A 23,539-nucleotide genomic window follows, 5' to 3' on the forward strand; every position below is an offset into this window, starting at 1 on the left:
CCAGCCACTGATTCCCCATGGATTATCCGCTTCCCAAGCAGACGCCTCCTGCCCTAATACCTGCTCCTCTCCCGCAGCAGCTGGGGATGGCCAGGGAGGGGGGGGGCGTGGTGTGTATCCTGGGGGGGCTGCAGGCTTGGGGAGGTGAGCCCCGTGTCCATCATCCCCCTTGGGGACATCTCCGGGGGGGGCACTGGGGACATGGGGTCACCCATATCATCCCCCCCCCTCCCTGCTCCAGCTGCTGCCTGTAATCTCCAGCCTCCAGAAGGGGATTAGGGGGGTTTAGAAAAGGGGAGGGGGGGGTGGATTTGGGGGATGCCCAGGGGGACCCGCAGCCCCCTCCCTGTGCCGTTGCCGGGGCGGGGGGGGGGGGGGGTCGTTCGGGACTTGTAGTCTTGCCGGGGCGCACCGGTACCGGTGCGCCCCGGCAAGACTACAAGTCCCGAACGACCCCGCAGAGATGCAGGAACCGGGGGCGCGGAGGAGGAGGAGGAGGAGGAGGAGGAGGGTGATGGGGGGGGGGGGATACGAAGCGGGGAGCGGGCGGGGATGATGTCAGCCTGCGGGGAGCCCCGGCGCGGCCAATGGCGCGGCGGGGCCGGGCCAGCAGCGGCGGCGGCGGCGGCGGGGGCGGCGGCGGCGGCGGCGGCGGCGGCGAGCGCGCGGCGGCGGTGGCGGCAGCGGCGAGCGCGCGGCGCCCATTCATGATCCAGCGCGCGGGGCCGGTGGCCGGTAAAGCGGAACCGGTGCTCGGTAAATCGGCGCCGGTACCGCCGTTATGGAAACATCGGGGCATCTCCACGATTCGGGCGTGGGGGACTTGGAGGAGGACGGTCGGTGTCCATGTCCCTTACCGGGGGATGAACGGTCACCGCCACCGCCGCCACCTCCCGCCGCGCTGCCGCCGCTCCAGCACAGCCTGTTGCACTCCTCGCCCGGGTCGTTACGGGCCCCTCCTCCTCCTCCCGCCGCCCCCGCCGCCCTCCACCCTTCCTCCCGCCACGGCAGCCAGCTCAACCTCGGCGACCACCCGGCGGGCTCCGGGGCGGGGAGCGGCAAACACCGGCAGCCCAGCCCGTTGGTACACCGGCGGGACAGTAACCCCTTCACCGAGATCGCCATGAGCTCCTGCAAGTACAGCGGGGGGGTGATGAAGCCCCTCAGCCGGCTCAGCGCATCCCGCAGGAACCTCATCGAGGCCGAACCGGAGGCGCAGCCCTTGCAGCTCTTTGGTGCCGGCGGACCCCCCGAGATCGTCGTCTCGCGTGAGGACAACCACGCGCCCGCCGTCCGCCGTCCCGACCACCGCCCGCCCGCTCACCCGGCCCCCGCCGCTTTCGCCAAGGGGCCCAAGCGCAAGGCGCAGAACATCGGCTACCGGCTGGGGCACCGGCGGGCGCTCTTCGAGAAGAGGAAGCGCCTCAGTGACTACGCGCTCATCTTCGGCATGTTCGGCATCGTCGTCATGGTCATCGAGACTGAGCTCTCCTGGGGGCTCTACTCCAAGGTACCGATGGGTCTGGGGGGGGGCGGGATGGGTGGCTGTAGGGCCATCAGCGCTGGACGGTGCCCGGCGGGGTGAACGCGGTGTGGTTTGCCCCGTATGGTGTCCCACAGGGGAAGCGCGGAGCTGTTTGCCCCGTATGGGGTGGGACGGGGCCCTACGGGCTGGCTGGGGACCGACGGGGCGGCCCCAGGGCCTTACGGGGACGCTGCGGCCACAGGTGTCGGACAGGGCGAGCGCCGGGCTGGGGGCCTCCAAGGCCGGTGCAGGCTGGCGTGTGCCGGGGTGGGCGCTGCGCTGGGTCCTGGCGGAGCTGCCCCATGCGCCATCAGCGCTGGGGACCAACCCTCTGGGGTCTGCGGTGACCATCGCCAGCCTGGCCAGGCACACTCTTCAAGGCGCCGTGCCCTCGGCAGTGCAGCGGAGCCCCCCCTCCCTCCTCTTCCTCCTCCTCCTCCTTCTTCTCCTCCTCCTCCTCCTCCACACCCCTTTCTTCCATTTTTTTTCCCCTTTATTTTTTTTTTTTTTGCAGGACGGTGTCTTTTATTTATAATTCTCCCCCCCACGCCCCTTCCAGCTCCTGCTCCCAGGCTGCGCTGGTTGGCAGCGATATGAATAACTCTTTGTATAGACATCTGTCATGTTATTTATACCTATCCAGAAAGGGGAAGGCATCGGCACCCGCGCCGGCAGGGTGTGCGTGGCACCCATGGGCGTCAGCGGGACGGCAATGCCGAGGGGGCTGGGAGAGTGGCCGGCGGGGGTCCCCGTGCCGGGGTGCCACCGGCAGAGGGGAAGGAGCGGGGTGCGAAGGGGCTGCTCGCCGCTTCCTGCCGTTAGCTGGTGCGGGCGGCGGGGAGGGCGGCGCGGGTGGAGGAGGTGACGGAGCTGGAGCAGGTGGAAGGAGAAAGGGAGGGACGCGGCTGGGGGTCCCGTGGGTGCGGGGGACCCCGCCGCCTCCCCACAGAGGTGCCCGGCTGGCGGCGGGGTCTCCCGAGCCCCGGCTGCCCGCAGCTGCCAGAGTCGGTGGGAGCGCGCGGGGCCGCCGGCAGCGGTTCCCCCCGCTCCGGCCGAGGCAGAGGGATGGATGCCTCGGTGCCCAGCCCGCATCCCTGGCTCCCCCACCGGGGGAGGAGGATGTTTTGCTTCGGTTCGCTGCCAGAGCCTCTTCCCCGGCGGTTCCCGCTCCCTTTTGGCAGCAGCAGGGCCAAACCGCCGTCCCCCACCTGCGCCTGCTACCTGTTGAGCCGCGGCCGCCCTCACCGGGCTCCTTGGGCCCACGTGCCCAGTGCTGGGGGAGACCGGCCGCCCTCGCTGAGCTGCCGGCAGCACCGCTGCCATGCTCGCCGGCCCCGTCGCGCCAAGCTGCTGTGTCAGCCAGGGAAGACCCCGTGAGTCAGCGCTGCTGCCGTGCAACCGCCCGCGGCCGCGACCCCTGCCCCGGCGCCTGTCACTCGCCGTGACGCTTGTGCCGACAACTGTAGGGTGCAGGGGAGGGGGCGGTCAGGCCCGTGGCTGGAGCTGCGGCAGCGGGCGACCGTCTATAAATCCCCTCCGATAGCCCCCGGTGGGAAACCAGAGCTCGCCGGCAGGGCCGTGGCCGTGACTGAAGGAGTGCCCAGGGCCGGGGCCGGCAGCTGTTGTGCGGACGGGGATCTCGGTGCTGCCGGCCCTGGCCCAGCTCCAGCTCTGCCCCGAGGCCGGCAGCCGCACCGCCACGTGCTCCCCAGGCCGGAGGGTGCTGGGGCTGAGCCGGGAAGCGGAGATGCGCTGGCCAGGTTTCGCCTGTTGCGGCACGGTGCTGCCAGGGGTGCTGAGCGCCACTGCGGTTCGGCCGAGTCCCCCCTCTCATTTGCCGCCAGCATGGGATCCGGCAGCGGCTCTTTCTGCTGAGTCCCTCCGGACCCGGCGCTGGCAGGAGGCATCGGCGAACGCGGTGGGTGTGCGACAGCCTTTGCCGATAACGCTTTGCCAGGAGGGCTGGCGGGTCCCTGGGTGGCACGGCTGCCGTGGTGGCAGTGGCTGCGCCTCTGGGGACCCGCCAGCCCCACGGGGTGCCCATGCTTTGGGCAGGCAGGATTAGCGCCCTTGGGAAGGGTCTGGCCAGAGCAGCCTTGGCACGAGCCCTGCCCCGGAGTTTGCCTATTAATAGCCGTTGTTTGGTCCCCGGCACTTCTCTCAGCACCAGCCATTATATCCACACAATTGTGCGGCCGGAGCCAAGTCGTTAACAATGCCTCACCGCCTCCACGGAAAATGGTCCCTTCTCCGCGTTTGAATACTTTGTGGGGATGGAGAACACCGGGGAAGGCAGCCCGGGGTGCTGGGGAGTAAAGGATGGACGTGGTGTGTCATGAGCGTGCCAGGTCTCAGCACGCCATGAGTCTCGGCGTGCTGGGGATGGGGTGGGGGGGGTGGATCAGGTGCGGTGGCAGGGCAGGTCGGCTGGAGATAACGTCTTGGTGAGGGGCTGCTGGTGCTCAGTGGGTGCCCCAGCACCGGCGGGGCTGGGTCATGATCGGCAGCAGCACGGACTTGCCGGAGACTCAAGCGGGGTCCAGAGGGGCCGGTGAATCCTGCTCTTCCCGGCAGGGTCACAGGGAGCAGCTGCTTTGGTCACCAGTGAATCAGGGGCTGGTTTAATTTACCTAGAGCTAATTAGCAGGAGGATCTAATTAGACCATCCATTAGGGTGCCTTAATATTGGGCTCACGCTGGATGCAGCCGGGGCGCTGGCGTCGTGCGTCCCGGCAAGGGGAGGCTGGTAATTACACTTGGCAGAATCGGATTAAAAAAAAAAAATGTTTTGGAGAAAGGGCCGCTCTTGCCCGCGGTGCCGGCGGTGCTCTCGCTGCTGTGCCAAGCCGCTCGGACGGGGGGGGTGCTCAGTGCTGGGGGGGCGAGCAGGTGTTGGGGAGAGGCAGCATCTTCCCGGAGCTCAGCGTCGCAGCCGGCACCGGCAGGGTCCTGCGGCCACGTCCCCCCCTAACGCCTGCCCTGCTCTTGCCTTGCAGGACTCCATGTTCTCTCTGGCCCTGAAATGCCTTATCAGCCTCTCCACCGTCATCCTGCTGGGCCTCATCATCGCCTACCACACGCGGGAGGTGCAGGTAGGTCCCGGCGTCGCCAGCGCCGAGCCGGGGTGGGCTGCAAGGTTTGCCGGCCGCTCTGGTGGAATGCGGGACACGAGGTGGCAGCCCGCGCGGAGCCTCCTCCCACCTTGCCGGGGTCTCGAGGAGCACTGAGGGGTCTCCAGGGGACGGCGGGGGGGGTTCTTGGGGGATGCGATGCCAGACACCGAGGGATCTGCCCGGCTGCAGGGTGCTGCCGGCGGCTGGAGGAGGCTGCAGCCAGGAAGGGCTCGGACCAGCCGAGGTGCCAAGGAAAGCTGTGAAATCCTTTCCTAATCAGCGCTGCCCACTCTCTTCCTCCCTGCCTGCCCCGGCTCTGCTGGGAAATGAACGGCCTCCCGGTTTGCTGCAGGAAGGCTGCGCTTCCCTGCGGGATCCAGCTTCGGCACGCTGCCGGCTTGTTTTGGGGACAGGAGGAACAAATTGGCTGGGGACGAGAAGGAGCATCCCGGGAAGGGACGCCAAAGCCCCCAGCCCCAAGCGCCTGGTGGATCCCGCCTTGTCCCGCTCGAGGCTGGGGGATGGGGCAGCTTTGGTGGGGGCTGCGGATGGGTCCCCCGCACGCTGCCTGTCTCCTGCCTGCGAGGGACCTTCCCGGGAGCCACCCGTGCAGCTCAGCCTGCCCGCACGGGGACCGAGCCCGGCGGCGCATTGCTCAAAGCAAATATTTGAGAGCTCTGATTTTTCGCTAGAATAATATTTACCCCGGGGTGGTGGCGGCTGGGGTCAGCCGGGCGGGCCATGCCCCGGTGCTCGCTGGCTTCCTCCGCTTGTTGTTGTTCTCGGGAACGGGTTGTGCAAACGCAGCGTCCACCCGAGCGCCGCGTGGGGCTTCCCGCCTCTCCCCCCTGCTCCACCCGTGCCCGGAGCTGAAATCCCCGCTGCCGTCCCTCCGCGGGGTCCCCATCCCCGAGCACGCGTGCCGTGCCATTGCGGGTGCTGAACCTCGCCACGGTCCGGCCGCGTGGCCCCGGCGGCTCTGCCGCGGCTGGTGACGCCGGCAGGGAAGGGAATGAGATCGGTTTGAGTCGATTTGCTCCGGACAAAGCCATGCTGGCGGCTGATCGCCCTATTATCTCTTAGGTGCTTCTAAAGGGATTGCCGATAATCCCGGCGGGGCCGGCAGAGCTGGAATCCTCAGCTTCTCGTCCCTCTCGCCTAAGTGGGGGCTGCGCTCACCCTGTCATGGCACTGCCAGACCTCCCCACCCTCCAGGAGAGACACGGCAGCGGCTTTGGCCTCTTCCCTCAGTATTAATTGCATTAATTGCTGAGCCCTTTGGGATATTTCCAGCCCTCCCTGTGCCTCGGTTTCTCCAGGACTGGGGCATCGCTGTGCCTGGGGTCCTGGCTCCAGCCCCTGGGGTCCTGCCTGGCCCCTCCTGCCTGCGCCTGCGGTCACCCAACGGGCAGCGGGTCCCCGGGGTGTCCCCGTGCCCATCACCCCCCCCTCGCCCTCCCAGCTCTGCCCGGTGCTGCGAGGCCACGAGCTGCTGCTAATCGCCTCTGTCGCTCGCTCTCCATTACAGCTGAGCGCTGCCAGGGCGGGCAGGGGTGACTCCGCTCCTGGTGGCACCCGTCTCGGTGTCCCTGTCCGGTGGCTCTGGTCTGCACCCCGGGGCAGGGTCTGCCGCCGCCGTGGCACGTGGAGCGTGCTGTCCCCTGCCAGCGCCACGTTTATCGCTGCGGTGCGTGACAGCGAGCAGCGCTGCTGAGGCTGCCAGCTCCGGCTGGGGGCTTTTGGGGGGGCACAACGCCCCTCGCCCCTGCCCTCGGGGTTCTCTTTGTGCATTTAGGCGGGCGAAGCCTTTCCCCCTCCCCGTCCCCGCAGCTTCTCACACCTTTCCTGGTGCTTCGCTTGTCTGGAGCTGCGGTGGCCGACGTGCTTGCTCCTTCCCCCGCCGGTGCCGACGCTGGGGACGCCCGGTCGGGCGCTGCCGGCACCCCACAGTGATGCGCTGTAGGGCCGAGAGGGGTGGCGTGGGGGCGGGGGAACCCCCCCCAATCCCACCTCGCTCCGTCCCTTCCCCAACCTGGCCCATTGCAAACCCCCCCCCCCCCCCATAGCCGAAAGGCTCCCTGCCTTTTTTCCTCTTGCTAATTTGTTTATTTTTAACACCCTTTTCCAGGAAGGAACGGGCTGTCAGCTTGCTGACTGCCTGAGGATCTCCCTTGACAGCTTGGAGCATTTTTATAAACAATTTCTCAAACAAAGCAGCTAAAAGGAGCGGAGCTTTCCAAACAGAAAGGGAGGTGGCCGGGGACGGCCGCTCCGTGAGTCAGTCCTGGCGGCTTCTCGCCATCCCCGGGGAGAGCCCCGCATGCTGTGCCGTGCCGGTGAAGCGGTTGGCGCAGGTGTGCCGGGGCGTCCGGTGGGGCGGGAGGGTTGTTCCCAGGCGCGACGCCAGCCGGGGCCGTGCTGCCGCCCACCACCCGGGCTGGAGTAGCTGGAGGCGCTTCCAGCTGCCCCCCCCTCCCACAACGAGCCGGGGTCGCTCCACGCTTTGCAGGGTCAAGGACACGCCAGCGATGGTGGTGCCGGCTGCCACGTCTCCCTTGGATCCCTTCCCAGCGGTGTCTTTGCCAAGCGCTGCTCACCGAGTGGCCCTGAGTGTGTCCCCGCTGCCGTAGGTGACACCGGTGGTCCCGTTGTGCCAGGGACGAGCCGGTGTCCTGCCTTGGCGGGTCTCTTCCGATTGGGGGGGGTGTCGCCCAGGGGTCTGGTGGCATCCCGGAGGGGCTGGCCCGAGCTGCTGTCCCCCCAGCTCCCGCAGAGACCCCGACTCCATCGCTGGCGAAGGGAGATGAGCTGGTACCCAGGATGAACCGGCGGTTGCTATGACAACCGAATCCCATCTCTGCCAGCAGCCGGGTGCTCCAGCTGCGGCGTTCCCTCCCCAAAAGTTGCCCCAGCACTCGGAGCGCGGCAGCTGTCGGTGACACCGGTGCAGCACCAGCAGGAGCCAAGGGGCCAGGGCGGCTCGCGCTGTTGCTCTGCAGCACCTCGGCTTGTGCGGTCCTGTGCCCCGGTCCTGTGCCCCGGTCCTGTGCCCCGGGCCAGGGGGCTGTGCCGGGACGTTCACTCCTGCCAGCCGGCGTGCAAGAGCGGGTCAGAGCTGTGCTGGGGCACGTGCTCGAGGCCAGGCACCCTGCAGGGTTTTGGGGTGTCCCCAGGCAGGCGGAGCAGCGGAGGGGACGGCGAAGGCTCGTTCCCACCGTTCCCTTCCCCCTCTGTCCCCAGCCCTCCTGGCCTCGGGCCCCCTTGCTGCCCGCGGTGGGGTGCTGGTGGGGTACGGTCGGCCGAAGCCGCCGGTAACCATGTGGTTTTACATCCCGGCAGCTCTTTGTGATCGACAACGGAGCCGACGACTGGCGGATAGCGATGACGTACGAGCGCATCCTCTACATCAGCCTGGAGATGCTGGTCTGTGCCATACACCCCATCCCCGGGGAGTACAAGTTTTTCTGGACAGCCCGCCTGGCTTTCTCCTACACGCCTTCCCGCGCAGAGGCGGACGTGGACATCATCCTGTCCATCCCCATGTTCCTGCGCCTCTACCTGATCGCTCGGGTGATGCTGCTGCACAGCAAGCTCTTCACCGACGCCTCCTCGCGCAGCATCGGGGCGCTCAACAAGATCAACTTCAACACCCGCTTCGTCATGAAGACTCTCATGACCATCTGCCCCGGGACGGTGCTGCTGGTCTTCAGCATTTCCCTCTGGATCATCGCCGCGTGGACGGTCCGGGTGTGCGAGAGGTGAGAGGGGCCGCGGGGTGGGGCGCGGGACGCTGGGTGGCGTGGGACGCGTGGCGATTTGGGGCGCACGGTGGAGCCGCGGTGTGCCGGCGCCCTGGGGCGGCCGTGGGTTCCCACCGGTGAGCCCCTGTCCCGCGCAGGAGGCAGGGACAGCCCCGTCCTGGGGACAGCAGGGACCCCCCGCGAGGGGACAGCGTGCGGCGCCGGCCGGTGTGGCAGCCCCGAGGAGGCGGGGGGGGACACACGACACACGCGGGGGGCGGCGGGAGCTGGGGGGGGGCCCTGCACGGGGAAAGGCCGGAGGTGCCGCAAGGCTGGCGAGCGGCAGCGTCTGGCTCCGGCTCTGGCTTCGCTACGAGCGACTGCCATGACAACACCGCGGTGACAAACCCACTGCCGGATGGCATCACGCCGGCATCGGCGTGCTCGGCAGGGGGTTGCTGTGGCGACCGGCCCTGGTGGGTACCGCCGTGCCTCCATCTCGCAGGGACGCGCCGGCACCTCTTTGTTCCCCGAGGGGAACTGGGGGGGCTGTGTCGGGGCCCCCCAACCCACCCCAGCGCCGTGCCGCAGCGGTTTCCCCAGAGCCGGCGCTGGACTCCGGGAAAGCGCCTGACCGACGCGAGCGCGTGCGTTACGATTTGGTGCCCGTGGATTAGCGAAATCACGCCGAATCCCTTTAAATTGTTGCGGCGGCTTTGTGCCAACCTTGGAACCAGCACCCCGGGGTCCCCCCTGGGATCCCCAGCTTGCTTCTGGGCCCTTGCAAGGCGGGAGGAAGGCCACCCCTCCTCCTCCTCAGGGTGGGACCCGCGGCACCGCTCACCCTGCGAAGGGCTGTGGGAACAGCTTTAAGTACCGTGGGAGCGGAGCGAAGCGGCATGTTGAGATTTTTACGAGGTTTTACAGGCTGCCTTTGCTTTCCTGCCTCCCTTAACGACGCTCTCGGGATGTGCTGGATAGTCGTGCGCCGCTTAATTGTGTTTGGGAGATTTTTGGTTGTGCCTCCTAAAGGGGGAGCGGGCGAACGGGCTCCCAGGGGATGCGCGGGGGGCTGATTCTGCACCTGGGGGGCTTAGGCTGCAAAACGCAATGTAAATAAAGAACCATTAGCGGAAAAGAAAAAAAAAATAATAATAGAAATGACGCAGACGAGGCGCTGCAGATCACCGGCACCGCAGCTGCCACGAGCTGCCGCCGCCTCCCTCTGTCTCCAGGGCGGCAGAGGCGAAGGCAGGCAGGCTCCCCGCTGGGCTGGGGGTGCACCGACCTGGGGGGACGCACCACGCTGGGGGGGGGTGGGTGCAGGACTCCCGGGATCCCGAGGGACGCACCGTCCCTGGGGCGTGCATCAGCCCCGGGTGCCGCGCGGCTCCTGCAAGGGCCACCCGGCGCGCGTCCCCACCGGCGGCAGGTTGCCGCACCAGCGCTGGAAACCAGTTTGCTGTGGCTCATGGGGCCGTCCCCAGCCAGCGCCGGGTCCCTTGGAGATGGCAATGCCCCGGCTGTCCCCGGGCTGGGGTGGCCCGGCCGTGGCACGTCCCCCCCGGCACGGCGGGCTGCTCCGGTGCCCGCAGGCACAGCGTCGCTGCCGGGCATCCTCCCGTGCGCCCCGGGGGGGGCCGCAGCTCTCTGAAGGCAGCGAGTCGCTTAGCAACATCGCCCGCTCGCCCGGCCGCCGTGCAGAGCTGCCTGCGGTGTGCCGGCAGCGCTGCCGGCCCTGCCCGCCAACGGCGCGCACGTGTCCTCGCACACGTGTCCTCGCACACGTGCCCTCGCACACGTGCGCGCACGTGCGGCCGGCCCCGCTCCCCGCGGTGAGGGTGCAGCCAGCCCGGAGCTCTGCGGCGGTGCCACCCAAACCGACGGGGTCGATCCAGCCGAATCGGCACCGCCGCAGCTTCCCGGCACGGCGATGCTCGGCTTGGCAGCGGCGTGACGCAGGGCTGGGGCGATGCTCATGGCAGCCCCACTGGCGGAGAGCGGCCGTGCCCGTGGCGAGGGCAGGCGAATGACGGCGGCAGCCCTCGGTGCGAGCGGGCGGCCCCCGTTCCTGCCCGTGGCAGCCACGGCACGTGCCGCGCTCCCCTGTTCATCAGCTCCTTCTGCTCAAAGTGCTTCTTGGAAGAGAAGCCGCCCGGCTGGCCGGCTGTGCCATAACCCCCTTCCCCGGCACGATGCTCCCGGGGTCGTCCCTGCTGCTTGAGAGCTCACATCCTGCGGGCTGGGCTCAGCCCTTCCCGGGGGAACACGCCGGCTGGGATGCGGGGTGCGTGCTGCTGCCGGTGCCGGGATTTCGGGGAGCCCCGCCACGGTGATGGGCTCTGGCTGCCCTGCTGAAGCGCGGCAGCGGCTCTCGCCATAGCTGAGGGCGCTTGCTCATGCGCCAGGATGGTGCATTCGGGTCTCTGGTTACTTGGGGGGGGGAAAAACATTTTGGAAGAGGAGAAAACCCAACTGCTCTGGGAGCGAGGAGCTGGGATGGACCGGGGCGGGGGAATTGCCAAAAGCTCCATCTGGTTTCCCTCTAATGATTTTGCGAGGAGGCTGGGAGAAGCCTGCCAGGGAGAGGGGTGCGTGCAGGCAGGAGGGTGATCGTCCTGGCCGTGGTGGGGTGAAGGTGCTCCGTGTCCCTTCCCGCCCCGGGGCCTGGGGCCGAGTCCCACCGCGAGCTGGGCAGGCCCCTTGCTCCGCCGCCGGGAGCCGGCGCTGCATCCCCCGGGGAGCATCCCCACGCGGCTTGGCCGGGCCCTGGGGAGCCGGAGGCAGCTGGGGCCCCCGGTTGCATGTTTGCCGGAAGAGCCGCAGCCGGCTGCCGGGCCGGTCGGGATGGTCACTGACCTCGCAGCTCGGCGGGGACATGGCCATGGAAAGTTTGCGGCGTCCCCAAAGCCACGTCCGCTCCACGTGTGCTTCGTCTCGAGCATGTGAACTGTTCCCCCGCGTCGTCCGAGAGCCAAGTGCGTGCCGGACGCTTGGCAGGATCCGTCCTCGGCGGTTCTGCCGGGGCTGCTGACGGCACCGTCCCCCGGGGAGGTGCAGGGGGAGCGGGCTCCGTGGTGGCGGGGACACGCGGCGGAGGATGCTGGCAGGGAGCCGGCACGGTCGGGGGCTTTGCGGAGCTGCGGCTGTTTCTCCCATCAGCCGGCTCTCGCTGCTGGGCCACATGGCACCGGGGACACAGGCGGCGGGACCAGGATCTGGTGACAGGTCTGACCGAAAGCAGAAGCCCTTTACGTTGAGTTTTCACTTTGATTTTATCCATGTGGGTTTTCCTGCACCAGAAATTGTGCGACCGCTGTCGCTGCGGGGCATCCTGCCGCGTAGTTAATCCCCGGTCCCTGTTGCACAGCACAGCCTCGTGCCAGAGCAGCCCCCGTTGCTCCCCGCGGCCGTGCCCGTCCCCTGCCGTGACACCGATGCCCGTGTCTCCTTGGCAGGTACCACGACCAGCAGGACGTAACCAGCAACTTCCTGGGTGCCATGTGGCTCATCTCCATCACCTTCCTCTCCATCGGCTACGGCGACATGGTCCCGCACACCTACTGCGGGAAGGGGGTCTGCCTGCTCACCGGCATCATGGTAAGGGCTGTGCCGAGCCAATCGCCCGTCCCGCGGGCTCTGCCTGTCCCTGCCGCGGCACCAGGGCCGCCAGAATTTACAGGGACGTATTTCCTGGCCGGTTTGTCCGTGCCCGAGGTGGAAGGGTTTTGGCTCCGGGGTCTTGCAGCCCGGGAGCTGACGGAGCTGTAATCGCAATTACCGGGAGCGTGGCGTGGAGCAGGACGTGGTTTGGTTAAGGAGGGGCCGGTGAGGGTTGGGCACGTGCCTGGTGGGTGCTGCGGTCCCGTGGGACACGGCGTGGGACACCGGCCCGTCCTCTGCCCCGCGGTCCCCGCCGGTGAATTTGGAGTGGATTTGGACCCACGTTCGGCGAGGGAGGGGGCAGCCGGACCGCGGCGGGGTTGGGGGTATCCCGAGGGAGCAGAGGGGCCCCTGAGCATCCCTTGGCCACCCCTGCTTGCACTGCCTGCCTCCCGTCGCCCAGAGCGATCCCAAATGCTGCCGGTTCCTGCCGAGCGTCGGGACCAGCTGGGACCCCTCCACCCCGCTGCGCTCCCGCTGGCGTCACCGCTCCGCCATGGCTTTGTTTCCTCATGGCCAGAAGGTCACCGGCCCCCGGCCCCTCCCGGCGTACCTGCTCCAAGGCGCCCCTGAGATGTCCCAGCTTGCGGGGTGTCCCGGCCGGGGCAGCCTGGGCTGGCACCTGGCACCCAGCACCCGGCACCCAGCACCGGCCGTGCTCGGCTCTGCCGCCAAGGCGGCTCCACCAGCGGGTATTAATTTTATATTAATTTATATTATCTACAAGTCTTTGATCTGCCTTGCATGAGGCCAGGCGCCAGCAAGGCTGATGCTGTCGATAGGAGCCAAATGAGGGAGAAAATCCCTTTTTTTTGGGGGGGGGGGCGGTGGCGTTTCCCAGCCACCGGCTCAGCTGAGGGGGCTCCTGGACCTCCCCCCCCACCAGCCATTCCTTCAACTGAGGCATCATCTGGCAAAGTGTCTGTCGTGCCCCCCCCACCAGTGCCCGCACGGCCACTCACCCGGCGTGGGCCTGGGGGGGGTCAGGGGCTCCCCTGGGCACCATGAACCAGGGGATGGGGGGGGGCAGCCAGCCCGCTGGGTGGAGGGAAGCGGTGGGAGCCGAGAGGACGCGGCAGGACCTTCGGGGATGCTAAAGGATTCAGCTCGGAGCATGATGTTAATTAATGACTCTTTAATAAATTAAGGAGCGTTTGCCAGGATCGTGGGTCTCTGCCAGAGTGCCGGGAGGGGGGAGCGGCTCATCTGGTACGGGCAGCGGCAGGCAGAGCACGGCAGCGCCGCGGGGAGCGGAGGCTTGGCACCTTTGCTTTCCAAAGACAAATACGCGCCGGAGATGACGGCTGCCGTGCGGATCCAGCCCTAATCACCAGGATAAACGAGCTCCCAGCTGGCGCCGTTGGGAGACGCAGCGATTTGGGGGGAGGGTGTCCTGATTCAGGGGTCCCCTTCCCCACTCTCCCTTAGGGTGCCTGGTGCTTCCCCACCGCTCTCCCACCCCGGCCCCCCCCCTCGAGAGCGGGGGGCTCCTCAGCCTGCAGGGCACCGGCCCGGTGCAGGTCCCTGGCCCCCAGCAGCACCGGTAAGCAGGATTAGCCCCACCGTCTCCGCCGGGCGCTGGGGAGGTGAGGGCTCACTGCTGATCACCTCGGAAATCAGCCTCTCCCGTTAATTACCCAGCACATCGTCAGCTGCTCAAGGACACCTCATTAGGATGATTAGGGGGGGCATGGAACTTTAGTTAATCAGGGGGTTGCGATGGTAAGGGTGGGAGTGCTGCCGTGGCAGGAGGGTGCTGGAGGGTGCTAAACCATTTCCCCGACCCGTGTCCCCGCGCAGGGTGCCGGCTGCACGGCACTGGTGGTGGCCGTGGTGGCCAGGAAGCTGGAGCTCACCAAAGCGGAGAAGCACGTCCACAACTTCATGATGGACACGCAGCTGACGAAGCGGGTAAGGTGCCACGGGGGGGTGGGAGCTGGGGGTGCGGGGTACCGCGGCGGGAGGAAGGTGGTGGCACCCCAGGGTGCGGGTCCTCTGGGTACCGTGGTGGGGCAGGAAGGTGGTGGCACCCCTGGGGGTGGGTCCTGCGGGTGCCACGGCAGGAGGAAGGTGTCCCAGCGCCTCGGACGCAGCGCAGGCGCAAGCGTTATGGCAAAAGCAAACGGCAGCAGTACCAGGGGTTGAGGCGATGCAGGACGCTTGGCCGCACCCCCGACAGAAAAAGCCCGTTGTTTTTTTGGGGGGGTCTTCCCCCCCCCCCCGGGAGGACGCAGACCCCCTCCTCTTGCAGAGCATGATCTCACTTAGCGCAGAGCGAGGACGATAACTGGATTTCGGTGATGCAGTGCCTTGCCTGCCGCAGACGAGAGCCGTGCCGTGAGCTCCTGCAGCGTCAGTCCCTGGGGAGGGACCCGGCGGCCGTAGCTGCGGCGGGGGAGTCCGCGGGGTCGCTGGTCGTGGCGGGGTCTGGCGTCACACCCCTGGCAGCGTGCGGGGGGGCCGCGGGAGGTCTCTGGTCTCAGCGGCTTCGTTACGGCAAAGGATCCGCGACCCGACAGCGCCTGCGGCGGGAGCGATATTTTATAGAGGGGACGGGGGCAAAGCGAGCATCAGGTCAGGAAGAGCAACCTCCCAGCACGGGGATGCGGCTGGGGCACCCCGCTTCGCCCCCGAGAGTAGCCCCCTGGGCAGAGCCACGTGCCACCGGGGCCCTTGGCGTGGCTGGGCCAGGAAAGCAAACAGCCGGTCGGCCTCGCTCCCCCAGCCGTGGATATGGATCCGCGGGCTCTGTGCCAGGCAGACGGCGGCCAATTCATCTTGGAGTGAGCAGCGGAGCTGCGGTTTAGCTGGGGAGCCTGCGGAAGCCGCGTCCTCGTGCCGGCAGCCCAGCCGGAACCTGCCAAGAGTGGCAGATGGATGCAGGAATTGAGAAAAACTTTGGGTTTGTTTTTTTATTTTTTTTAAATTTTTCTCAAGGCTTAAGGTACGGCTTCTCGTGTGGGTGAGGAGCCCGGTGCCGGAGCGTTGGTGCGGGGTAGGATGGGGATGCGGGTGAACCGGGGGCCGAGACCTGCCGCTCGGTGTGGGCGGCTCTGCGTGCCCTCGCTCCCGTTCGAGCTGCCCGTGATCCCTTGCAAAGGCGCAGGATTCCGCGTGGGAGCGGAGCCGAGCGCCTCGCTCCAGCTGGGGCGACTCAAGTGTTCTCACAGCACCGGCTCACGAACCAGCGGCTCACAGCAGAGCCAGACCGGTGTCTGCGTGAAATCCTGCGTGCCGGTGCAGCTGGGGCCGGTGACCTGCAGCCAACTGTCCTCTTGCAGATTAAGAACGCGGCGGCCAACGTCCTGCGGGAAACGTGGCTCATCTATAAGCACACCAAGCTGCTGAAGAAGATCGACCACGCCAAAGTCAGGAAGCATCAGAGGAAGTTCCTCCAAGCCATTCACCAGTAAGGGGCCGCGCGCCGGGCTGGAGGGGCTGGGGGAGGTCATAGAATCATGGGATCGTGGAATCATAGAATCTTTAAGGTTGGAAAAGACCTCTAAGATGATCAAATCCAGCCGTCAGATCGTCAAGTCCAACCGTCAAGATGCTGAGCCTCAGCCCCTGGCAGGGGCGTGGGGACAATGTCCCGTCGCTCGGGACGCGGGGAGATGTCCCGGCTGCCTTTTGCAATTGGGGAGGGGGTACAGCCGCCTCGCTCTTTCCTTCTCCCCAGGTTGCGGAGCGTGAAGATGGAGCAGAGGAAGCTCAGCGACCAAGCCAACACCCTGGTCGACCTCTCGAAGGCAAGTCCCTGCGGCGACCTCTCGGCTCTGCCGGGCTGCCCGAGCGTTGCTCTGCGCTTGGAAAAACTAAAGCGGACCTGGCTGCGGCTCGGCGGGTGCCAGCCGGGAATACCTGCCGTGGGACGGCTGCCCCGGCGAGGCGGGAGGAGAAACACAGGAGGGGCTGGCGAGGGGGTCACCCTGCTTCCGGGGAGGGTCTTTGCTCCCCGCACCCCCTTGCGCAGCCCCGGCCAGGGGTACCGTCGCTCGGCAGCACGGTGCCGGCTGCCCCTATCCCCGCGCAGAGCGGGGTTTCCTCATTTTAATGTCGCGGGGCGAGGCGAGCTGTGGGCAGAGCACCCCGTGAGCTCCCGGGGAGGGCTGCGACGGGGCTTTGCTCCCAGAAAGGGGTTAAAGAGCTCGGCTCTGCCCGCAGCACCGGCACCGACCCCTCCAGCCACGACACTGACCCTTCCGCCGTCCCATCTGTCCCCTCCCCAGATGCAGAACGTGATGTACGACCTCATCACCGAGCTCAACGACCGCAGCGAGGACCTGGAGAAGCAAATCGGCAGCTTGGAGTCCAAGCTGGAGCAGCTCAGCGCCAGCTTCAACTCCCTGCCCCTGCTGATGGCCGACATGCTGCGCCAGCAGCAGCAGCGTCTGCTCGCCGCCGTCCTGGAGGCGCGGGGGGTCGGCGTGCCCATGGGCACCCCCCAAACTCCTCTCTCCGAGAGCCCCATCGGGGTCAGTTCCACCTCCTTCCCCACCCCTTACACGAGTTCGAGCAGCTGCTAAAACGCAGCCCCGCAGCCCCCCCCGCGGACAGGGGAAGCGTTTCTGCGCGGGTCCCGAGGTCTCCGTGGACTTTCTTCTGGTCCTCGAATCACCGCCGCGGGACCCTTCAGCCAGAGCCGGTGGGGACCAGCAGTGCCGAGTGATGCTCGGAGCTTTGCCAACGCCTTGGTATCGGGAATCGCATCCCCGTTCAGGTGCCTCTACACGTGGTGAAGGAAGGGGACGGCAGGCGACGCCTCGGGCGAGCCCGCGCCGTGGCATCCGGTGGCAGATGGAAAACCCACGCTCAATCTCAGGTCTTCACGTTTGAAAACAAACCAAGTCAGAAGCACTGAAGCAATGGAGACACCAGAGGGAGAGTTCTCCTCCCCTGCGTGGACCCTGCCGGGGGGGGCCGGGGCGCTCCCCTTGCCCCCTGCCCCTCTCACCATCGCAAAGCCCCACCGGGCAGATGCCGTCGTGGCGGTTTCTTGCACAGGCTCTGACCTACGCTGCCCATGCTCCAGCCCATCTCCTTAGCGGGACCCACACGAACCCCCCCCACCTGGCATTGTCGGGCGGGTGACAGTGTCTGGCCAGAACCTGCCCGGGGCCGGGGTGGGGGGGGACGGTTCTCCAGAGCCGTGAGTGTTTTCTGCCCGGGCAGAACAAGGGACGCTTCTTCTTTCTGGTCCTTGGTGTCGCATTCTGCCTGGAGACGCGTGCCAGAGCTGGGAAAGCAGTGCCTAAAGCACGTGGGGATGCGGGGCTGCCCCCGGCCGACGCCGCGATGGCCAGTGATGGGGCTGGCGGGCCAGCCTGGGCGCCGGGGGGGGTCTCCAGGTGCTCACATCGCCGCCTGCCCAGGAGCTCCCCCCCCCAACATTTTGGGAAGCCACCGGGCTCTTTGTGGCGGCCTCAAAACTGCCAGATGAAAACCCCCATCAGCTACAACCACCTCCGCTTGCGCCAGGAATGTCCGCGCTCGAGCCCGGCCGGCAGCGCCGAATCCGCCAGGGTCGAGCGGGGGCTCGCTGGCAAGCGACGTAGTAGCGGGAAAAGGCGCTTCATCTGTTTAAAACAAAGCCCGTCGGCTTCGTGCCGCTTCCGCTGGGTTCAGTGGGAATCGGCGGCACCATCCGGCACCGTCTTGGCAACGGCGCGGCGATCGGCACTAGCCGCCGCCCGTGCCTGCCGAAACGCAGCCCCTCATGCTTTATTTTTCTTTTGCTGATCTTCTTCCCTTGGGCGTCACCAGGCTACGTCTGGAACCAGCTATTTTCTGTTCTGCTTTCACCATTTCCTCCCTTTTTTCCTCCCTAGTTCTGCCCTGGGGTCGCGTTTGGGCTCTGCCGGGTCCTTGCACGGATCCCCGCCTGCTGCTGCCGGGCTCCGGCTCTGGGGCCGGTGTTTGCTGCTTTCACTGAAAACTCAGCAGAGGCTATTTATATATATTTTTTTAAACAGATGAAGTAACCATGTAATTACTCCGCGATATTAATTACACCTCACCCAGCAGTGTCAGTAATTGTAATCAAAGTCACTGTGTTACTCCAGGTATACTCAGCCTGTAATCTTCTCCTTCGTAACTCTTTCACTTCCATAAATAACGCTGGATTTCGTGCACATGTAGGCAGGGACGCATCGGCCCAACGCCGAGGAATCTCCGTGCAAAACTCCACTTGCTGCTGGTGGTAGGTGGTTTACTCCTCGTGCCCTGCAATTAAAGTTACATAGAAAACGAGCAGAAGTTAGCGAGGAGCGCTCGCCCCACCGGCCCCAGGCGGTGGCAGGAGGAGGAGGAGGAGGAGGAAGGCTGCAAGGAGTGCTGCAGAATGAGCTCCCGGCGCTGCGGAGGGGGTTGCGTCGAGCCCGCTGGTAGCAGGGTGACGAGCCGTGGTTGTTCCCGTCGCGTTCAGGGAGGAGAGGAGGCGAGCGGCGCCGGCCGCCGGCCTTTTTCTTCTGCTCCTCGGCCGGCGGGAGATACTCAGCTTCTGGGAACGAGCTGCTCTTTCCCTCTTCCAAGCTCTCGCCATCAGTGGAATTGTAGGGCGGGCTGGGAGAGCGTCGCTGCCCTGGCAGCCCCCCCCAAGGTCTCTTCTCGGCCCTGCCGCTGCTCCCCGGGTGCCTACGGGTGACCCTCAGCCCTACCTCCACGGCCGGAGAACCTTCTGCCCAGCTCCATAAGGTTTCCAGCGTGGCAATGGAGAAAATGTTGGAAATTCTAAGACTAAGCCTGAAATGCAGCGTCTCTGCTGGCCTGCAGGCAGCCAGCGGAGAGAAAAAAAAAAAAAAAAAAAAAGGCTTCCGTACCTCTCCAGGGGTTCGGGCAGGAGCAAACCGCCACGTGCAACGGGTCTGCGTGCGGGGCGAGGTGTGGAGATGTATCCTGGGGCGTCAGAGAGCCAGAGGAAGTATCGATGCTTGAGAATCCGTATCGCCTGCGGGAACCTCCTCAGGGGGTGATGATCAAGTCTGGGAAATCCAATGGAGTAAGACAGGACCAGGCGCCGTCGGCTCGCGGGGACCGCGGTGCTGAAGGGGAGCGAGGAACCGGTGGCGAGAGGTTCGGGATGGCAGCCGGTGCAAGAGCTCCATGTCCTGGGGCAGAGTCGCTGCAGTGGGATTTCGGCAGGGCTGAGAGGAGCTGGGCCAGCGCGGTGGGATCTCTGCACCCCACAGCCTGCACGCCCCCCCCTCACCCCTGCACAACCTGCACCCCAAACACCCCCCCCCACCTGAGACTTCGCAGCCCTGGCTCTGCACCCTACGCTCTGCACCTTGCACCCTGCATCCCATGCACCTCACATCCTCCATCCCTCACCCTGCGTCCCACGCACCCCTGCACCCCCATCCCTTCCCCTGCACCCCCATCCCTCACCCTGCACCCCCATCCCTCACCCTGCATCGTGTGCACCCCTGTGCCCTCATTCTGTGCCCCCATCCTGCACCCTGCATCCCCTGCACCCCCATCCTGCACCCTGCATCCCACGCACCTCACATCCTCCATCCCTCACCCTGCATCCTGTGCACCCCCGCACCCCCCATCCCTCCCCCTGCACCCCCATCCCTCCCCCTGCCCCCCACCCTGCTCTTGCACCCCACCACCTGCACCCCCGTATTGCACCCGCACCGCCGCCAGTGTTCCAAGCCGGGTGCCAGCAGCCCTGACTCATCGCCCTGAGCACGGGGCTCACTGAGGCCAGCCCCCCAAATAACCTCAGCCCCGCCGCGGGGGATCGGGGAGCTGCCCCAAGGCCACAGTGAGGGCAGCCATGGGGCGGGGGGGAACCAACCAGCACGGTCCAGCCCGTGGCGTCCCCCGGTGCCAGCGGGCTCTGGGCACGGGGGTGCCCACCTGGAGCTGCCGCCCTGCTCCCTGCGAGCCGTTCTCGGTCACCAGCAGCCCCCAGCTCACGCCCAGGGCAGCGTGGTAGCGCAAGCTGGAGTTTCCCTTCCCAGCGGCGGCCGGCAGGGACAAACGGCTCCCTCTCCCCGTGGCACGATGCTCCCCACACACCTGAGAAGGTAATTTTGGAGCCTGCAGCCCCAAAAAGGCATCAGGACAAGCGAAGAGAAGAGCTGGGCCCAGCGACCGAGGTGGAGGAAAAGCACAAGAACAAAACCGCGACACAGAGTTATAATCCCAAAGAGATGCAGACCTCCCGCAGACAGGAAGCGTCCGACCCCACGCGCCAACGGAGCTGAACCCCGAAGCCCCTCCAGGACCCACCCAGCCACAGCCAGGCTCATTTTTGGCACAGCTTCGGGTTGTTGGTTATTTTTTTTTTTTTTTTTGCTCCACGTACCTCCTCCCCGCGCTGCCTGTGAGAAAACGTCCTAGAAACGCCAGAAAAATACCACGTCCTCTCTGCAAACTCACAGACGTTTCTGTCCAGAATTAAGGAGCTTCAACCTGGGTTTGCATCTTGCCTCTGTACTGCTCGCTTCTTTTTTAACAATAGGGGAAAGCATAATAGTTTATTTTAACTATGAAATATATTGCTATATTATAAAGGTTATTGTAACTTTCAATTATGGTTTTGTACCCAACCCGGTTGTCGGCAGGCAGCGATGCCAGCCTGCTGCCAAAAATGTCTGTTTCTGAGTACAGCCGCTGCTCCCAGCGAGGACGGAGGCCAGGGAGGGCGGGGGGGGGCACAGGATCCCAGCCAGAAAGCTCCCCATGCTCCTTATCCTTTACCCCCCTGGGTATTTATTCCCGTTACCTGGAAGCTGGACTTTAGCAGGTCCAGATCCACGTAGCCCGATGGCACCGGAGCTTTGCTTCTCCCTGGGGAAAGGTCTGTCCCCCCCCCTTTTCTCCCAGGGTCTCAGCAGCTTCTGGAAAGCCATTCCCCACCCCTGATCATCTCCTCCGGCTGAAGGAGGGACCCACAAACTGTGCAAGAGCCAAAATTCCCCCTTTTTCCCCCAGGATGGAGGCTTTTGTGGTGCAGGGCACGCTGCTTCCCTGCTCCGGTTGGGCTTTCGGCACGGTCCGGTTCAGCGCGGGCAGGATCCGGGCAGGCTTCGAACTAGGGAATCACTCGTGCCTAGGGAAGGGCGAGGGCACAAACCTCCTCCTCCCCGGCAAAGCTGGTCTGCACCGCGCTGGCCGCCGAAACACGCTGCTCTGTGCTTGGCCCGGGGACCCGCAGGCAGGCGGGCAGGCAGGCAGGCAGGCAGGACTGTTCCTGCCTGCTTTGGCTCTCCAGACGCGGAGCCGGGGCTGCGCGGCGTTCGCTCAGAAGGAGGCAGGCAGGAATAGCGCGCTCGCTTTTAATTCTCAGGTCAACACCTAATTTCTGGACCCGCACTGGGCTGCGTTCCCGGGAGCAATCCTGCTCTCCCGGAGGGAATTGCCCCAGGGCGACGCAGCCGCCGTGCCCGGGATGTGTCGGGTCGGGGCTTCACGCCCTGCTCTGCGGAGCTGCGGCTTTCACTCCGTTCCATCTCAGGCTGCAAAGGCGTAGGGGGACGAAGTCCTGAGCGTGCGAGAGAAACGCAGTGAGGTTGCAGGGACGGCTCCGTCTCAGCCTTCCGGCTGACGTACTCCTCGAGCCTCAGAGAGCGTCTCTTCCTGACCTCCAGCTCCTGAGCTGCTGGACCTGATCCCCGTTGGATCAAGATTTGTGGGCAAATAAGTCTTAAAAAGTTCTTTTGCAGCCCCGACGCTCCTTCCCAGCCAGTCTTCCCTCCCAGAGCGTGACCGCGGCCGGGAAGGAGCAGCGCCGACGGGACCAGTTCCCGCTGCTTTTGTCCAGAGAAAGCCTAAAAACCCTACGCCGGCTCTTCCCCCGCAGAACCGCCGTCACTGCCGCGCTGTCATCGTTAGCACCATTATTACCAGCATGGCTGTGCTGGCCTGACCCTCCCAGGCCAGTTAAACCCAGTAGGGTCGGGTTCCTGTCCTGAGCTCCTTGCTGGTCCCTAGACCTGAAATCCCCCCCCAGAACCCAGCTGACAGCCACGGGCACCTGGGATTGCCCGCCTGGGGCTGGTCCTGCCCCACACGTTTGCCTTTACTTGTGGGGCGGTTGTTGGGGGCAGCTCCCCCGTGCTGGGACACGGCCGGGACCACTGAAGGGGTTTATAGCTCTGCCGGAGGAGAGGGGCTGGGTCCCCTGGCTGAGCACCCCCCCCCCCCCCCCGCTGCCAGCTGGGTCTGGGGGTGCCCCGGGGATTTCCAGGGCGCTCGGCTCTCCGCATCGCTCTCCCTTGGGCTTCTCTTTGCCCAGCATCTCCCAGCGATGGCCAGCGGGAAGGTTTGCTGGGAGCGAGGTGGTACCTCAGCTGTTTGAGAAGAGGAAGACGCTGCTGCAAGGCTCTGCGCCGCTCCCAGTTTCTCCTCTCCCAGCTCCGAGCTCCCTCCCGAAAGGCACCCAGAGGGCTTGGGGTGGTAGAAAGGTGTTTTTACAGGGGAGAGGAAAAGCTGCTCTGTGGGATTAGTTATTTCCCTGTGGAATGAGCCACCTCAGAGCCCCGCGGGACACCGGGCAGGGCTCTGGCACTGCCTGCCCGGTGGGTGCTCGAGCGGGCTGGGGGCTCCCGTGCTGCGGGCACTGCAAGACGTGCGCCCAGCTCCGCTCCTCCTCCTTCTGCCCAAAGTGTTCTTTCCCCCGCTGAGGTCTCAGCATGTCCCTGACCTGCCCACGCACCTCCCAGCGGGAGCCGCTTGCGTGTCTCTGCGGTCAGGATCTGGCCCCGGGGCTTACGTCCCTCCTTCTGGTCCAAGCTCTCGGCCGGGGGGGAGGGAGCGGGGACTGGCCCGTCCCCACAGCGTTGCCATAAACCCAAGCTGTACCCAGAAACAGGCATGTTTTAAACTATGGCTTTAACCTGTTCACTGTAAAAAGTGCCTTGGACTTTAATCTGAAGAGGTCAGTATCTATAAATATTTACCTGTGCGGGTGTGTAAGTATGCAGCTATCTATGTATAGTTACACACACAAATATATGATATATACATACATCTGTAAATGCTTCCGACCCCTCTGTTCTGCCGGTCTTGGGAGCTCCGTTCCTCCCCCCCGCCGGGGTCAGAGTCCGGCTGCGGAGCGATGTTGGAGGCGTTTCTGCCCCGGTTACACCCCGCCGTAGGAAAGCTTCGCGCTGCGAGGGTCGTGCTCGGCGCGGTGGTTCCCCCAAGGGTGCTGAGCTCTCCCGTGCATCCCCAGGAAAGCAGCTTTGTGCCTCTCGGGATCCGTCTGCGTGCTTTAGGGGGATCCTGGCGAGGGGGAAGCGTCCTCGCTCCCTTATGCCGGGGGGGGGATGCTGAGGCTGGGGCGGCATCGCCGGAGCCGCTGGGTGCTTTGTAGAACCACGTGCACTAACTGCTGCCTCTCCGGAGTCCCTGGATCCCGGGCAGCTGCCTTGCTTCCCACGAGCAGAGAGGGGTTTTCCAGCCACGTGCTCCCCAAAGGGCTTTTTTGAAGGAGGTTGGGTTTCCTGCGCGCTCAGGCTGTGGCTCCAGAAGCTGTGGATGCTCCT

The 23,539-nt window shown here is 65.8% G+C and overlaps 1 protein-coding gene across 1 annotated transcript; it reads left to right on the forward strand.

Annotated features, from left to right (window-relative positions):
- The first annotated feature begins 644 nt into the window (after positions 1-644).
- KCNN3 (potassium calcium-activated channel subfamily N member 3) lies at positions 645-19,396 on the forward strand. The gene is made up of 8 exons (XM_054806658.1): positions 645-1,510; positions 4,522-4,617; positions 7,978-8,396; positions 11,837-11,978; positions 13,842-13,952; positions 15,323-15,450; positions 15,721-15,790; positions 16,271-19,396. The coding sequence occupies exons 1-8, from the start codon at positions 782-784 to the stop codon at positions 16,565-16,567; spliced, it is 1,992 nt and encodes a 663-aa protein (XP_054662633.1). The 5' UTR covers positions 645-781; the 3' UTR covers positions 16,568-19,396.
- The last annotated feature ends 4,143 nt before the right edge of the window (positions 19,397-23,539 follow it).

The sequence above is a fragment of the Grus americana genome, chromosome 29, assembly GCF_028858705.1.
Source record: "Grus americana isolate bGruAme1 chromosome 29, bGruAme1.mat, whole genome shotgun sequence".
NCBI lineage: Eukaryota > Metazoa > Chordata > Aves > Gruiformes > Gruidae > Grus > Grus americana.

Bases quoted from the DNA above. Each gene is read 5' to 3' on its own strand.
- KCNN3 (XM_054806658.1), top strand. From the start codon at position 782: ATGGAAACATCGGGGCATCTCCACGATTCGGGCGTGGGGGACTTGGAG. The intron at 4,618-7,977 runs GTAGGTCCCGGC...ACATCCCGGCAG, and splicing joins ACCACACGCGGGAGGTGCAG to CTCTTTGTGATCGACAACGG. The intron at 15,451-15,720 runs GTAAGGGGCCGC...CCTTCTCCCCAG, and splicing joins TTCCTCCAAGCCATTCACCA to GTTGCGGAGCGTGAAGATGG.